This window comes from Equus quagga, chromosome 15 (genome assembly GCF_021613505.1).
Source record: "Equus quagga isolate Etosha38 chromosome 15, UCLA_HA_Equagga_1.0, whole genome shotgun sequence".
NCBI classification, from domain to species: domain Eukaryota; kingdom Metazoa; phylum Chordata; class Mammalia; order Perissodactyla; family Equidae; genus Equus; species Equus quagga.
In genome coordinates, this window is record NC_060281.1 from 76346486 (window position 1) to 76364839 (window position 18354).

General features: G+C 36.4%; 1 protein-coding gene across 2 annotated transcripts in view; it reads right to left on the reverse strand.

The window, feature by feature from the left end:
- MED13L (mediator complex subunit 13L) overlaps positions 1-18354 on the reverse strand; it is a 282014-nt gene that overhangs the window by 55910 nt on the left and 207750 nt on the right. For both annotated transcript variants that reach the window (XM_046640123.1, XM_046640122.1), the window contains exons 5-7: positions 6572-6717; positions 3857-4048; positions 3276-3464 (exon numbers count right to left, since the gene is read on the reverse strand). In XM_046640123.1, the coding sequence (XP_046496079.1) occupies positions 3276-3464; positions 3857-4048; positions 6572-6717 (527 nt within the window). The remainder of the gene's footprint in view (positions 1-3275; positions 3465-3856; positions 4049-6571; positions 6718-18354) is intronic.

Sequence of the window (18354 nt, forward strand, 5' to 3'; positions counted from 1 at the left end):
GGAGCCTTCTGCTCATTTAGCTACATGGCTGTGAAACAACTGCACACAGTGCCCTGGGCAGGAGAAAGAACTTCACGGCACAAGGCATTTAACAAGGTCAAATTTCAAATTCGTGTGTGCAACTGTTTGTCCTTATGCCTGACACTATTTAGGAAAGCTCAGTACTAAAACACTCAAAGAGCTTGTCTCAACATTTTCTATCTGGGGATTAAAAATTCACTGGTTTCTCTCTAATAACTCCACTTAGTTTTCCCAACTACAGTTGGTATGTGATCCACTTCTATCTATTATGTCACTACGATTGCTGAGAATACTGGTTGTAGGTTATATTATTTTACTACATACAAGACAGATACTGAAGTCCCCTTACAGTACTAAATTCTGATTCAATTACTTCCATCTATTTGATTTCACAAATATATTGTGGGCTTTATTCTCAATAGAACTATGGTGCAAAACATCTTGACCAAAATAACCAATTTAAGGTACTCTGGAAGCCTCCACTCTCATCCGAAGAAGAAAGGAGCAATCTTATATCACAAATTAACATTCTTGGTATCAATGAAATGCAATCATTTAGATGAGCTGAATGGTTAGGCTTAGCTCTATTTTTTTTTTAAAAAAAAAGAAAGGAAAAAGAAAAAAAAAAACAACCCAACATGCCTACATCCTAAGGAACTGAAGCTTTCTTGTCCCTCAGAAAAGTACTGTTATATTACAAATGAGACAAAGGAGACAAGAAATTTGGTCTTTCATTACTACCTTTTATCTTAAAAGCTCTCTGACTTGGTTCATGTTGCAAAATAAGTCATTTCAGTTTTACAACAGATTTTCAGATGCCCATTATAAAACTAAGCAAAGTGAAGAAATAGACATAAATAACATAGCCCTCCAACCCCAAACACCCTACAACATAGCTCAAGACCCATACCATAATATCATAAGGGAATAATTTATGACCAAAACAGAAGAAAGACGGGGGAAACAAGCTTTTCTGGTTAACGCTGGCTTAATGCTCTTCATTAGTATTTAATGAGTTAACTGAAATATGTGTGCTATCTCATATGGAATTAAATCAGACTTGTACTCCCTGCCGTTAAATGCATACTGAACGTTGTTTCTCACAACTGTCTCCACAAAGAGAAGAGGCAGGCTCATGAACCTATCCACACGGGGCATGAGTGACTTCACCAGATGTAACTGGACCCTCGGTCCCCTGACACTCTGGAGAGTCTTGCCCTTTTTAGGGGGCAAAGTAACCCACTGTGTCCTCTCTGGGAAAACATGGCAATGCTCAATGTTAGTCACCTGCAGAATGAGAAAGCTGAGCAGGACTCTCTCTGATGCAGCATTAAGTATCCTAAGTTGTAATTCAACAGATCATAATACGAAAATTTGGACAAATTCAATTTATGACAAAGATAGCAGCTGCTTTTTAGTTTTTTGTCTGTCAGTTTTAGGCAGTGAGGAGGTATCAGGGGATTTATTTACCCAGGGCCTAGCACGATAACTAGAGTTAGAGGGGAAGGAATTTGAAGACCCATAGTTACGAAGTTCACAACGAAAGCCATGATAAACAAAACCTCTTGTTTTGGAATTATAAAATTTAGAGTTCTGAACTGATCAGCAGTCAAGGCATCATCCACACAGCAGGCCTTCAATTTGAAGTTGAATACAAATTTCACTAAGTACCAGGCACAACAAAAATGAACAGATAAACAAAACTGATGACAACTTACATAGTACAATTGATAAAAATCCAAACCTTGAAATGAAATATGATTAAAACTTCCAAAATACTGATAATTCTAATCTTTATATTAATATATCTTCTCAAGGGTGATTATTATAAGAGATTGGAAAAGTGCTTTTTTCTTTTACAGTTTAAAGTAGTTTAACAAAACTTAGTTGATGGCAAATCCTTTTGACAAGCAATCATCCAAATTCTCTACTCTACCATATTACAGCTGGATGGACACTTTTTTCACCATCTTAGCAACTACATGGCTCTTAAAAACAGAGGCTACGTGTTGTCCATTTCTGTGTCTCCCACACACCGGGTAATTCCTTCCAGATCACTTAATAATGTGTGCTGAAACTGGAGTTTTGAGTACTGCTTTAAATTTTTTACACTACCATCTGTATATTGCTTTATTGCTTACAGAATGTCAAGTGCACTACCGAATATGTACAACAACCCTATAAAGTATGTAGGATTTAAAAGAGGAGGAAACTGAGGTACACAACGAGTATGAGGATTAAATAAGGCCACGCATCTAGTAAAAGCTATGGCCAGGTTTTAAAATTAGTTGTGTTTAATCACAAAGCCTACACTTTTCCCCAATATATGGTTTAACCATGAACATTTATTGAATGCCCACTATGTGTCGAGCACTATGCTAGAAACTTTGAAATACTATCTTACCTAATCCTCATGAAAATCACCATGTAAGTGTGTACCATGCTTGATAGTCTGCTTTCAAAGTCTAGCAGTCAAGACTTTATCTACTCTGAAGCTCCTGCTAACACGGCCCACATTAAATGCCTATAAATAATCTCATTTCTGCTCAAGTATGATGAATATCCTCTCCTTAATGACTAGATTTCCAATTAAAATGAAGTCAACCACAACAACAAAAATGTTAATATAGAAAATATACTACTCAACAAAGCAGGCAAAACCTCCCAATTTAAACAATTTTTGAATTTTTTCATGAAAAAAAGCTGTTTAAAGTGTCAAAATTTTCACGTGTAGGTAACATTTTTCATTAATGTAGACAGATTACTGATAGGAGGAAGCATTTATCCAGGGCTCCTGGATGCCATTCTAACTTTATAATATGGTAGGGAAAGAATTATCCAAGTCTTGTCCCTGGCTGGCCATGCCAACTGGACAAAGGCTTCGGCCATTCTCTGATTTAGTATTTTACATTTTTAAAAAAAAAGCAATGTACATCTTGCCTCCTGACTGTGTGTGTACATGCACACACGCTCACATGAATGTATCAAGGGGCAGATGTGTGTGCAGAACTTAAGAGAAACAGCTAAACTGATTAATTGGAGTAAAGACTAATGTGTGCACAACTGAAACTCTGAAGCACATAACTTTTGTTTGAAATTCTCATTCTCTGTTTTGTAAAATTCCCACGTTGCTCTACCTCAGTCTCTTCCCCCAGGAATTTCTCAATGTGAGCTTTCTCACTTGCCCTATGGCAAGGGAACTACCTGGCTTTCTGGGGTCTCTTCCACCCAGGAGGCTCCTGGATTGCACTCACCTATGACAGCCTGTTCGGGAGAGGTGGGAGGGGTGAGAGGCATCCCACAGTTGCTTGGGTCCTTCACACTACCAAGTCCCTGCTGCCCAACTGTAATGTGACCTCCAGCACTTGCAACACTCTGAGGAACTGGGATGTCATTCTGAGAGATCAAAACAAAAGCTGATGGATAAACCATGCGAACACCACCTGTAAGGAAAGAGAGCAAGGAGAGAACCAGGCCTGAGAAAAAGTTCATACTAGACTGCCAACTTCATTATTCCAGTGGTCAGAGTCAAAGTTCAATGGTGAAAATGAGATGCTCATTAGGTACTAGTAGCCAAAAGTGATATGTTCCATTCTTTCATAAGTTAATAGCTGTTTAAACGTGTGTTCCAACATTGTGATAATAGCATTTGGAATACAGGGACCATTGGTGCTTCAGGCAAGATAACTACTCAGCATATACCGTGTCAAGAGAATAAAAAAAAGATGGGAAAATTATGGAGATTATTTTTGATGAATCTGAATGATTATCTTTTTAAATTAAGGAAGATGAAGAAGATAGAATAAAGTTCTTCAGGCAAAATATTTTCTCTTACCAACAATTACTTCAACTGCCACGGGGAAATCATCATCATATCCCAACTCCTCCTCTTCTTTCAATTCTTTCTTTTTCAGCACCATTGGATAGAAATACTGCCATTCCTCAATCAACTTACGGGTGGCTGGGTCTGACATCTTGTATGCTTGGCCTGTTAGCGTGCCGTTTAAGCCATAAGGACTCACCAGGACTAAGGAAGGGAGGAGAAACATACGTTACAGACCAGAGTCATAATTCCTACTTAAGTGTAATGCTACATGTGGTAATTTTTGGTTAAAGCATAGTATCACTTAATGTTTATTGTTCTTTATTTCCTAATTCCTTTTAAAGTGTGACTTTCAAGTTTCTCATTTTATTATTTCTCATTCATATGCTTCTCAACTCGCATCAGTTTTGCAAGGAAATCAAATGGGGGAGGTATAACACTATCAGACAGCTATGTCAACACATGATATATAAATTATCTATATATTAAAGAACATACACATCTGTTTGATAACAGCTCATACAATGTAAACACTGAATCTTCCCTAACAGAAGAATATCATCCAATACATGCACCCCAAAACCTGCCTAGAACTGGAACATTTTTCCTATGGCACCTGAGACTTCCCAAATATCTGCGGTAATTACAAAACACTGTTAATAAAACTTCTAATAGCAGAAAAGTCTTAAGGTACCAAGTCTGAAATACAATGCTTAGTTATAATTTCAGCTATGACTGTTTTGAAGGTCTGATGATTAAACTACTATAAATAAAATTTATTTTATTCAAAGAGGGACTCAAAGCCCCTCTAATCTTTCTCTTTCAGTATTTGACCTTGATGCCATTTTCACTGAGCTAGACACAAAAATGTAGTTAACATGATACTATGTATAACCCAGCCAGTTCCTAGCCTGGGGGTCAGTATTTCAACCTTCTGAATAACACTTTTCTGGGGATAAAGGTTATTCTTTCTTAATCCTAATTTTTAAAATATCTCAGCAAAGTCATTTAATGAGATGTCCCCTTTTTAATGTCTATTTTTTAACAGCTGAATGCTATATCACATTAATCAAGACAGAGAAAGCTGTAGATATCACATAGTTCTTGATGCCTTTCTTCTATTCCTCACTGATCTGAATGGAATAAAAATACTCACTCCAACCAACACAGTTAATCAAGGGCAATTTTCCTGTATTAACACTTCTAGGAAATTCCCACATCAATATGGTTAATTATCTTCACTGTAATCATCAATAGGCCAACACCTGCCTTAAGAATGGACCTCCTCCACACCAATCGTGTGAAATAAACAAGATAACGTCCCACAAATGTTTTCTATGATTCGAGGCATTAGTAACAAACCAGTAAGATTTAAAATAAGTGGTCTATAGGGTCCTGGTATTGCTAACATTATCTTTCCCAACTTAGAAGGTTAGTTCCCTCATGACTAATAATAATTCCTTCTGTTATTACCATAAATAAATGCTTGAGTGATAAAGTCTATAATGAAGTCAGATGGCCCTTAGCACCTTCATAGTCAAGGAAACATAGTATTTAAATAATTCTGGCAATCCGTAATATGCACATACTGTACAATTCTTAAGTGTACAGTTTGAGAATTGGGTTGTTTTGAATTTTATAGCAGTTCACACATAAAACACCACAAATTACAGAATGATAAAGTCTTAAAATGTCTTGCAAGAGGGGGGAAAAACGTAGGTATAAATTAGGACACAGTTAATTGAGGATTCACTGTTCTTTTATATTTTAAGGAAAAAAATGCTTAATTATCTCTAGGGCAAGAAACAGATGCTTTCATCAAATTAAATCAGAATCATACGTAGAAAACCGGAAAGCAATCATAAATAATATGGAGGCTAAACACTCATATGACAGACTGATATATCAATAAAAATACTTTAGTCAAGTCTGTTAAAATATCAGTGTTTTTTAAAAATTACATTTTGTGATATACTATTTCAACCAGACATCTCTAGTAATGATAAATTAGATTGAACCAAAAAAGATTTTTCCTAATGGTTCAATCTAATATTTCAACATTTAAAAACAGTTATTCACAGAAAATTCTGAGTTCCAAAGACAAAACCCAAAGATTTAGGATGTACAGTTAGCGAAAAGGGACATAGAGTTATTTTGGTGATATCTAGGTGATAAGCTGAGAATTAATCAAAATATGAACATAAATTAAATTACAACCAATGTAGTCTGTAATTAAAATAATAAAGATATTAACATCACTGAAAAAACTATATTCTACACAACTCTAGAAACTCGATTTTGCTTGAAATTTCAAAGACTGTTTAATAATAATTTTCTTAAGTCATTATGTTCTTGAAACCATGGAACAAACAAAACAACAAAAAACTTCAATTTATGAGACCTGTCAATTACTCACTGCATTCTATTTTTCAAATACTTATTGATCTTATTTTGTTCTGAAGGAAATTCTCTATATTTTATTTCTCAGTACTACTTCACATAAGACCATGTTGTATATATGATAAGCTTTAGGCAAAAAACTAGCAAGCTATTATTACTTAATTGTAAAATGATGGCCTTTCATTTCTTCTTCAGAAATTGACCCTTATGTTCAGCTTTAAAATGTCCATTTAAGATAATATCTCATTCTGTAAAACCATACGGGGCAAGGTAACTATCCTCTTGGTGGGCGAGAGGTGGATGGCAGGGACGTCACCGTCTGCTTACCTTGAAATGGTGCAGGTGAAGACTGGGCCATGTGTATATGCTCCTCATTGATCAAATAAATTGGCTGGTGTTGGGCAATCTCCACACTTGTGCATACATTACTCTCCCCATGAAGAAAGAAGGTGAAAGCACAGGACAAATGCTCACTAAAAAAGAAACAATGAGAAACTCAACTCTATATTTTGGTAGGAAATGAGTGCTAGACACAGGAACTACAGATGGGATACAGGTTTACTTTATGACCATCCAGCAAAGCTTGCCTCTGATGATACGAACAGCATCCACAATCACTTCTAGTTGATTGTGGACAATTATATAACAATAACTTGTTGACAAACTAAAGCTTCCAGATAAACCTGAAAAATTAGTTATGTTGCATTATAAAATTTTCAAAGCTATTGTGCAGAATGCTTCCTGTTTTATCTGCATAAAGTCTCTTATGCTAACTATAAACTCCTAAGGACAGAAAAAGAATCACATTTTTCTACCTGCTCATATGCTAGTATCTGAACTGGCTTTGAACTGACTGTAGAAACAATGACAAAAGTTTTGTTTATGTTTCATATGACTTAACAATAACATCAAATTTACAAGCTTACAACATTACAATAAGGGTAAAATCGTATGTAAATTCCCAATATACAACTGCTAAGGTAATACAAGTCTCTAAAGGGCTCCTAATATATTTAATTTTTGCAATTTACTTCTGATCACAAAATTTTATTAAAGCATTCCACTTCTCCATTTTCCACACAATTAGCTAAAAATAGATAAAAATGATATATCTTGGAGAAAAATAATTTCAAAATTACTACAGTGGCACATTCTTTCAAAGTTGTTAACTTTGGCCCTAAGCCAGCCATAACATCTCCATTTCTCAAGACAGCACCTAAGAACATTTGCTGATGACATAAAATCACAGTAGGTCAGACAACCACCATTTAAAAATCATCTCTAGGATCTGCTGCTTTTCAAAAGTTCTCTAAAGTATTCTAAAGTATATTTTGAGTGCTACTCAAAAACTTAAATTTTAAGTATAAAATTATAATGCTTTAAGGAAAAATTGAAATAAAAATGATAAAATTTTTACTCTATCACACAGTGAAGCATATACATTCTTCTCAGGTTGAGATACCCTGAGAAAATTTTCTGATTTACTAAAATGTGAAGTTTCATCCATAGGAAATACCCAGTCTTGAAATTTGGGTATTTAGCACAATAGAATAAAAACTTAACATAGTACCTAAAATTTTATAAGAATTTTGAAAAATTTAAACATCCCCTTGACACCAAAATTCTAAGTTTCAACTTCACAAAAAAGAAACAATGCATACAATTTAAATGTATACAGGTATAAAACAGTATCAATAATAAAAATGTGCTGTCCTTTATTTAGAAAAACGACACTAGAAACACATCATTCTCAACACACAACAATATGCCTGGCACATAAGAGGACTAAAATAGAGGGTTACTGACTGTGAATTCATTAACTTTCCATCTGTAAAGTTCAGTGGAGGGGTTGCAGCTGACTTATCCCTATGACGCACACTACCCCATGTCGTCAAGAGCATGTTTCTAAAACAACCGCTTAGAGTTATACCTATTGAGTATGGCATAGAATATATCCTCTATTCCACTAAGATGCCCAACTGTACATGAGAACAAATACAACCAACATTATCTATCAACTGGTAAGTGCAAAGAACAGTGCGAGGAGCCTGAAGTAACGATGAATAAAACATGGTCCTTGCCCTCAAGAAGCACGAGCTAACAAAAGATTGATATGAACGCACAGCAATAAAACAAAGCCAGGCACAAATACAGAAACAGAAATAAAAACAAAATGCCACAGGAAGGCTAAAGTGTACTCATTTTTTCAATTAGGAAGATCCAAATGCTTCAAGAAGAAAAACAAATGAAAGGGTTTCAGTAGTAGAGAAAAGAAAAGGTAAAAGAGAGAGTATATGACAAGGAGGAGATGTAGTTAAGAAGAGGATATAGTTTGGAAATTTTGAAGGGAGGAAAGACATGACATAATGGGAAAGGAGTCTGACAAAGAAGTCAGAGGTCACCCTTTGAAAAAACAAAAGGACTTGTATGTGAAAAATAACAGGGAGCCAATTTAAGGTTTGGTTTTAAAAAGTCAGCTGAATCTAAAGAATCGTGATGAAAACTTCAAAACAGTATTCATTTCCCAAAAGACACAGAGGAGAAGCATAAATGAAAAAGGTACGAATTGAATCAATGACCTAATTTTTTATATTGATAACTTTAAAAACAAAATATCCTTTTGAAAGGGGCAAAACAACCTAAGAAAAAACAGCAAGTTATGGTGGAAATATAACAGAGGCCACCAGTAGCTATACAATTTTGTAAATTACTTCATCTTCATGATGGAAGGTAAAGATAAGTTACTTGAGCCCTCTGATCAGTTTCCTCGTAGGTAAAATCAGCTTTGGGCACAAACTGCTGGAACTCCCAGAAGTTCTGACTCAGGAGGTCCAGGGTGGGCCTCGAATCGGCATTTGTATCAAGTTCCAAGTGCTGTTGCTGCTCCTCCTAGCCCAAGGACCACACTTGGAGAACCACTGAACTTGACGGTACCCAAATCCCTTTCCAGCTAGAAAGTTCTGTTTTTTCTAAGATCATACGAAACAAGAGAGCAAGGATGGCAATACTGACACTAGACAGTAGAATTCCCTTTTGACCTAGCTATACCACGTCTAAGACTTTATTCCACAAATAAAATTACTGTACAGTTATTGACCACAGCATTGCTTGTAATAGTTAAAGACTGAAAGGAGCCAAAAGGTCCATCAGTAAACAACTGGATAACTAAACTACGATACGTCCCTACAAAGTAATACTGTGCAACCACTTCAGAGAAAATTATCAGAGTGATATGGGAAAACCTCCAACACAAACTCATAAAGATGAGGAAAAAAACAAAGGTACAAAACAGTTATGAATAATATACTCCCATTTGTATCAAAATGGGAAAGAGGGAAAAATATATACACTCACAATTTGCTTACACTGGCATAAAATTTCTCTAGAAGGATACAGTTTAAAAACCTACTAATTTTGTTTGCCTTTGGAGAATGAACCAGCATGACTGGGGGAGAGAAAGAGAGAATTCACAATATTCTTTTATACTTTTTGAATGTGGGGCCATACGTCACACAGAAAGTAATGGTGGAAAGATCTGAAGAGACCCTGCCTCCTATCCTCGTGCAGTGTTTGTTGGCCCAGCTAAAGAGTGCACCAGAGGAATCCACGGTGTTTCATCTTGTCATATTTGGCTCTTAGCTGAAGCCTGCTGAGATCATCTTTGATTCTGATTCTGTCATCCAACATACTGGCTATTTGATCAACAAGGTGTCAATATCTTTATCCATGCCATTGCTAAAAATGGTGACAAAGCCTATACCGAGGATAGACTCAGGTGTCATCTATCAGATAATTTCCAAGTTACAAATCCCCCAGAGTGCTGCCACCCATTTACTCTTTCTTGTCCACAAAGGATAATCTAAAAGAGTATGTCAAATGTCTTGATAAAATGCAGATACAAAACAACTGCCATATTTCTCTGATCTAGAAACCCGCCTCAAAGTAAGATTCAGGTAGTCTCATACAAAAGGTAATCCCCCTCATTTTACAGATGAGAAAATAGGGCTATATCTGGCTTGCCAATGCCCTTCTTAAGAGGCACAACTGGAATTAGACTTGAAATGTAATGTTCTTCACCCTAGCTAGCTCGTCTATAAACAAGGATACTAATTTATATCTCTACCAAAATATATAAATACATATATATACACATACACATGGGAAAGATTTTCTGGGAAAATTTTGCTGGGAAAGATTCACCCTGAGCTAACATCTGTTGCCAATCTTCCTCTCTCTCTGGTTTCTGTCCCTCCCCAAAGCCCCAGTACATAGCTGTATATTCTAGTTGTAAGTCCTTCTAGTTCTTCTATGTGAGCTGCTGGCACAGCATGGCTACTGATAGACAAATAGTATGGTTCTGTGCCCAGTAACTGAATCCAGGCCACCAAAGCGGAGCGCACTGAACTTTAACTGCTAGGCCATCAGGGCTGGCTCACCAACTTATATTTTTATATAGATAACATGAGATCAGATTTCTGAATGAATACTAAAAACAAGTGGCTCTACAAATATAATTACAGTCATGCATCACTTAAAGACGGGGATATGTTCTGAGAAATTGCTACATGATTTTGTTGTTGTGCAAACGTCATAGAGTGTACTTACACAAACCTAGATGGTATAGCCTATTACACACCTAGGCTATATGGTACTAATCTTATGGGACCACCATCACATATGCAGTCCATCGTTGACTGAAATGTCGTTATGCAGTGCATGACTGTACAGATGTATTATGTTATACAGTGTTATTATAAAGTTAGGTGGTAAAACTTATTACAAGCTCCATACCTTTTCTTGCTTCTTCTACATCACCCACTTTTACCTGAACCTTCAATTGTTCAACTCTATCTATTTCATACACTCTCACCATATGAAAATTGAAAAGGGCTTTAGAAATAATGAAGCTCAACCCCTTTCTAATTCAGGAGGAAGGCAAAACTGTGCTCAAAGTTACACAAGAAGTTTAGAGCACTGTTGGAATAAGAATTCTGGTTCCCCTTCTTAACATAACGTTCACAGTACATTCCTGACACTCCCCCTTAGATCAAGGCTACATTCATTCCTATATAACACATTCACTCATCAGTATGATCACAGACTGTGTAACCTAAACCAGTCCCTCCATCATTTCTACTAACCCCTACTGCTATAGACCAGAAGGCACTATCAAAATGATACACAGCACCAAAAACATTGTAATTTCACTCAATCAAACTAAAATTGGAGCCTCACCTCTGTTCTCTTAAAGTACTCCACTTGACAAGTATTCCAACCTTCTCAACTCTGTTTATTCTCTACTCTTTACTCAGTAAATCAGGTCTGATTCAGGTAATTCTTTATTTAACCTCTTTTTCACCTTAAACGTGTCTGTAGTAACATTTATCTCATCCTTCCCCAGAGTCCTGGAGGACTACGTATTTCCTTTTCTCTGGAAAGTTACTCCCATACCCATTCTCTCCCACTTATGAATAGTCTTTATTTCTACCTCTTTACTTGCTCCAGGTCCCCCAACTCTGAAATACCCTCTCTTGACCATGTTACCCCTTTAAGGCTCCTGTTGTATCTTTCTCCATCTAATGACTAAGATCAAATAATCAACATGTAAATAAAATGATTACTGTAATAGTAGTATTAATACTAACATCACTAAATTATCTATAGATAAAATAAATAATTTTTGTGTTATAAAAGAAATAAATAAGATACTAAGATATAAAATAATGGAGAGATGCTATTTTAGAAAGGAATGGGTCAGAGAAAAGCTTCCCTGAAAAAAATGGGGAGCATTTAATCTGAGGCTTGAAAGTTAAGAAAGAGGAAAGCGGTAAAGACCATTCCACGAAGAGAAAATTACATGTGAAAAGGTATTGCCTTAGAGAGTTTAGCATTTTAAAGGAAATTTTTAAAAAGGGGTAATGTGGCAGCATCACTGTGAAAATGAAGACTGGTGTAGATGAGTTTAGAAATGTAGGTATAATTTCTTCATTCTCCGCCTCAAATGGCTGTAAAAAGAAAGCAAATCCATCTATATGCTGCTTGCGAAAGACACAAAATAAAATCACACCAAACAAAGGGATGAAAATAAAAGGTAGAAAATGATATGCCAGGTGAATCCAAATAAAAATGAAGCAGGTAAAGAAATAACAATAAATAAAACAATGAAATATTTTTAAAACTCAGGTTTATCACTACATATAGTAAACAGAGGAATTCAACAAGAAATTTAAACAATCTTGAATGTGTATGTACACAGCCATGTGGTACAGAACACAGCTTAGAAATATATAAAGAAAAAACTGAATGAATTACAAGGAGAAACTGACAAATCTGCAATCAATAAAGATTTTAACATACTTTTCTCAGTATTTAATGAAATAACTAAATTATTAAGAATACCAAACAGGGGCCAGCCCTGTGGCCTAGTGGTTAAGCTTGCCATGCTCCACTTTGGTGGCCCAGGTTTGCCCAGGTTCCCAGCCATGGACCTACACCACTTGTTGGCAGCCATGCTGTGGTGGTGATCCACATACAAAATAGAGCAAGACTGTCACAGATGTTAGCTCAGGGTGAATCTTCCTCAAAGGAGAAAAAAAAAACCCAAAGAAAAAACTCAGGAATGACAAAAACATACAAACTTGAGTATATAGGTTGGCTTTCCAGAAATCTATTTTCTTTGCAAAAACACACTGAAAATGTGCAAAAATGAATGGGATACTAACACACAAGACAAGTCCTGAATTTCAGAGAACTGATATCACGCAGACTACACATTCTCCAATTACAGTGCAATTTACTGAGAAATCAACAATTTAAAAAAAGGTTAAAATAAAATCCATTTGTTTGGAAACTTAAACATGCACTCGCTAAATAAATCATGAATTACAGAGAAAATCACAATGGAAATCTCAAAATACTTTACGTTGAATGACAACAAAAGTAATACATGTCAAAATCTGAGAGAAACAATACTTAGAGAGTAATTTATATCCTTATATGACTAAAAGAAAGTCTTAAAATAAATGAGATAAGCATTCAAATCAAGGTGAGGAAAAAAACAACAAAAAAGAGTAAATTCAATGAAAACAGAAGGATGAAAATAATAATGACAAAACATATTAACAAAACAGAAAAAAATGGAATCAATAGAAAAGATTAACAAAATCAAAATCTGTCCTTTGAGCAGACTAGCAGACGACAAACCACCAAGCAGAAGGATTCAAGGAGGGAAGCAGGGAAGACACCTGTGCACGGAGGAAGGGGCACAAATCAACAATCCTGGGAACCAAAAAGAGGAAGGAACCATAGATACAGTACGAATGCCTTAATGACAGGAATGCTGTAAGTAACTTTATGCTAATAAATCTGAGACACATCAAATGGATAATTTTCTATAGAAACAGGAGATTTAGAAAATATTTTAAAAATAACTAAGAAATCCACCCACCCACTTCAATGCCAGCTTAGAAACTTTTATCAAACTTTCAAGGAACAATCTTTCTATTTAAATTGTTTCAACAAATAATAACGAATAAAATTCCTAACTCTTTCCATTAGGCTCCTAAAATTCTGAAAGCAAAACTGGATACAGTTAGTTTCAAAAACAGAGTCACCATCTAACAACTTCATTCAATAAACACAGATGCAAAAATACCAAATTAAAAAATAGTAAGTTAAATTCAGAAGTGATCCAGAGATCTACAATACAACCAAGTGGGGTTTATGTTGGAATACAAAAACAGATTAACACCAGCAAATCCATTAATGTAATGCAGTACACTAACAGATGAAGGAGAAAAATCAAAGAACCCATCTAAATACACAGAGAAAAAGCATATATTCAAATTCAAAAGATTCAACAATCATTGTTTTTATTTTTATTTTCACTTATTCTTTTTTCTTTTTGAGGAAGATTAGCCCTGAGCTAACATCTGCTGCCAATCCTCCTCTTTTTGCTGAGGCAGACTGGCCCTGAGTTAACATCCATGCCCATCTTCCTCTACTTTATATGCGGGACGCCTGCCACAGCATGGTTTGCCAAGTGGTGCCATGTCCACACCCGGGATCTGAACTAGCGAACCTCAGGCCACTGAAGCAGAACATGCACACTTAACCGCTGCGCCACAGGGTCGGACCCTCATTATTTTTAAAATAAACTTTTAGCAAACTAGGAGTTGAAAGGAGCTATCTAACTTAAACAGATAAAGCAATGATCTTGCTTAACGTTAAAACTTTAGAAGGATTTCCTTTTTAAAAAGGGAGCAAGACAAGCATATCTGCTTTGATACACAACACTGTCCTAGATTCCAAGTCAATGCAATAAAGATGAGAAAAGAAAAAAGAGGTATAAAAACTGGAGAGGAAGAAGTAATGCAATCTATACTTGCAGATGATATAATTCTCTTAGATTTTCCGTGTAAGCAGTAGAAAGACTAATAGAATTAACGAGAGAACACGAACATTTGTAAGGTTGGCAGACACGAGATTAATAACAGCTGTATTCCTACATAGCATTTAGAAAACATAGTGGAAAAACAATACCCCATCAGCAATAGCAATGAAAACTAAAAGGTACCTAGAAAATAAATTAATAAAAGATAAATATTAGGCTTCTATGGAGAAATTTACTGAATATTCAGTTTGAAAAATATAAAAGAAGATATAAACTCTTTTAAAGATGTATCATATTCCTGGATACGGTATCAATATCATAAAGATTACAATTCTCCCTAAATTGATCTATAAATTCAACACAATTCCAACCATTATCCCACTAAGTTTTTGAAAAGCTGATTCTAAAATTTATATAGAAGAACAAAGCGTCAAGAAGAGCCAATGCAATTCTGAAAGGGAACAAAGCAAGAGACTTAACCTACCAGTAGCAAGATTCACTAGCAATCACAGTAATTACAACAGGGTAGTAATGACTCAACGACAAAAGCCAACAAAACCGAATAGGGAACTCAGAAAGCAACCCTTCCCATGGCTCCCCATCTCACAAAGTGTAAAATCAAAAACCCAGTAAATCGCAGCATCCAGCACTGGTTACCTTTCTGACCAAGTGGCCTATTGCTGCCTCTCCCCTTCCCTTTCTCCATTCCAGCCCAATAAGCCTTCTTGCTATTCTTCAAACAAGCCAATCACAATTTCTCCTCTGGGCCATTGAACTTACTGTTCCCTCTGCCTGGAACTCTCTCCCTCACTTCCTACAAATTCTGCTTAAATGCCCCCTCCCCAGCAGGCTTATCTTCACCATATAATTTAAAGTCAAAACCTCCCATAACTCTCTTCCTCCCCCCCCCCATAGCACTCATCACTTTCTAATATTACCTCTGGAACATCAACCACAATGCTCAGAGACACTGTGGATCTAAAAAGAGTCTGGAAACAGGAAGGTCCTTTCTACATTACGTTTCTTCTATAGATATTGGGAAAGAAGCGAGATACAGAGGTAGAGAGGGGAAAAGAGGAAGAAAGGGAAGGAGGAAGGAAGGAAAGATTTTTTACAAAAAGAATAAAAGAAGAAGGATGGGGAGAGAGGGGGAGGGAGGGGAAGAGGGAAAAGAGGAGAAAGGAAGAGAAGGGGAAGGAAGAAGAAAAGGAGAAGATGATGGGGCAGGAGGGGAAGTTTCTGGAGTCTGTATGGGGCAGTGTGTGTGTTTACAATGTAATTCTGTCTCAGAGGCTCGACTGAGTTTACATTCAAATTAAGAACTTTACAAGGGTTTGTTGTACAGCTTTATCATTTGCCACTTGTTTCATTAAAAATCAACACAAGAATTTTAAAGAATAAAAGTAAAATAAATGCTAGAACAATTATTTTGTGACTAATAAACACCTAGGCTTCTAGTATGTCTGGAAGTTATTCACAAGAAGTGCCCTACATGAACACTATTGATGAAATAAGGGATCACTGCAGCGATTTATTAAACTATTTCCTAAACATGAAAGTCTTACTTCAAGTATATAATAGGACTGAGGGAAGCTTATTCAAGCTTAAAATCCTTTGAAGGCTTCCTCTCCCCCTCCCTCCTTCTCCTCCTTCCTCGCTTCTTTCTCTCTCCCTTCCTCGTTCTCTCTCCTCCTTCCTCTCTCTCCCCAATCCCTTTTCTTTTATTCTTTCTTTCTCTCTTTTCTCTTTTCCTTCCTCCCCCGTCTCCACCTCTCTGCCCCCCTCACTCTCCCTCTGGGTGTGTTACTTTATTTTACCTACGCTACAAGTACATCTCAAAATACATCACCAGGTGATTCCAACTCTTTATTCTAGGCTTAAAAGACCTATTTCTTTCAGAATTAAACTAAGAGAAAGAAACCAACAAAACATTTTGTTTCAAAGTAACCCCTAGGTAAAGAAGGCAAAGTCACTTTGTGAGCAGTCAAAGCAAGTGACTCCTACCTCACTTTGGAGTTTCCCTAGACACATACATGGAAACTATGTTAGAGAAATCTCTTGTACTGCTGAACAGTTAAACGAACGTGAACTTATTCCCTCCTGGCAACGAGTGCAACAAGACCGTTAAAAAGGCATCGTTCAATATTAGCACCGGTACGCAATCACTCCTGAGCCACTCTCGCCTCCGCGGGCCATCCTGCTTCAAGACTGGTCACTTCGCTGTGCAAGCCGCACTGCTTCATGTCTACGCTTTTGTCTGGGCTGTTCTTTTGTCTAGAATAAACTTCCCCATCCTTCATCTAACTCCTACTCATCTTTTCCAAAAAATCATCTTTAAAGTCCCAGAATAGGCTAAATGCTCCCATATTTCTCTCTGTCTATCTCGGTCAAAGCACTCAATGTTCATCAGCTTTACGTCTTGTCCATCTGACTAAATTTTATGAGGACAGAACTCATGCTTTATCTATCATTTTGGACCCCAGCACTTTGCACAGTACTTGGTGTGAGTGGATGCTGCACTGATACTTTAGTTTGTAACACATTATATCTTTCCTCGAAAACTTTCTAGCATTTTACCAGGAGACTTGGAAATAAGTCTGGAATTCTGAGTCATGAGTGGAGAAGAATACGAGCGTAAAGCCATGATATTCCAGCCAGGAATATAATAAGGGATACCTAGCCTTAGTCTTGAGAATTCCTGACAATCTCTCTAAACCATTCTTCCAGGGGAGCCTGCGTGGGGCCTATCACTGACAGCTATGGAGTATGATACGGTGTGACTCTCTTTGGAACCCAAGGCAGTTTATATTCCCTGGACTAGAAAGGAGACCAGCACAGAGTAAATAAGAACTAACCATACAGATCCACAGGGTGTTCTCTTCAGTAAATGCCACTAAGGAATTCTGTTCCTTTGCTCTATTATCCACCCTAAGTAGTTATGGCCAAATTAATCCTCCTAAAACATATTTGTAATCAAAACTACTACAGTACTCAATTCCATGTCATAAGCCCCCACAGCCAGAGGAAAAAACCTAAACCCCTCTGCATATTAGTTCAGGTCTTCTTACTATGGTACAACCCACTTTTTTTTTTTTTTTTAAGTAGTATTTAAAACCCTACTTCCCTGTACAAACTCTCAATGACAGCCAGTCCGGAATGGACAATACTTTGTGCATATACCACTTACATTCCTGTTACTCCCCACAATTTCCCACTCCTTCATTCTCCTTAAATTCCATCTTTCAAAGTCCAACATCAATTCTACTTTCTCCATAGAGCCTTAATATTTATATTAGCTCTCTCCACACAGATCTCTTTCTTCTCTGTTACCAAAAGTACTTATTTCTTGTTTGGCACCCATACTATCAGAAGAACTCATTTAATCAACAAACATTTACTAAGCACATCTATCTATCTTGTGCCAGATACTCTGCTAGATTTAGGGATACGGAAAAAAATAAGACCAGAATCAGCCCTTAAGTATTTTACAGTTTCCTAAGCAAAGTACCTAAAAACTTTAAAAGGCACAAAAGTACTAACATGGAACTATGGTACCCACTGGCATGCACAGCAAGATCCAAAAGACTTTAAAAGGGGTAGAAATATGAAGATGGAAAAATTCTGGTAGGATACTTCAGTCAAAATTTTGCACTTTAATATTAGATCTTAAAAAAAATAAAACCTCTCATCATGTAATTATATCTTATTTGGTTTGTAC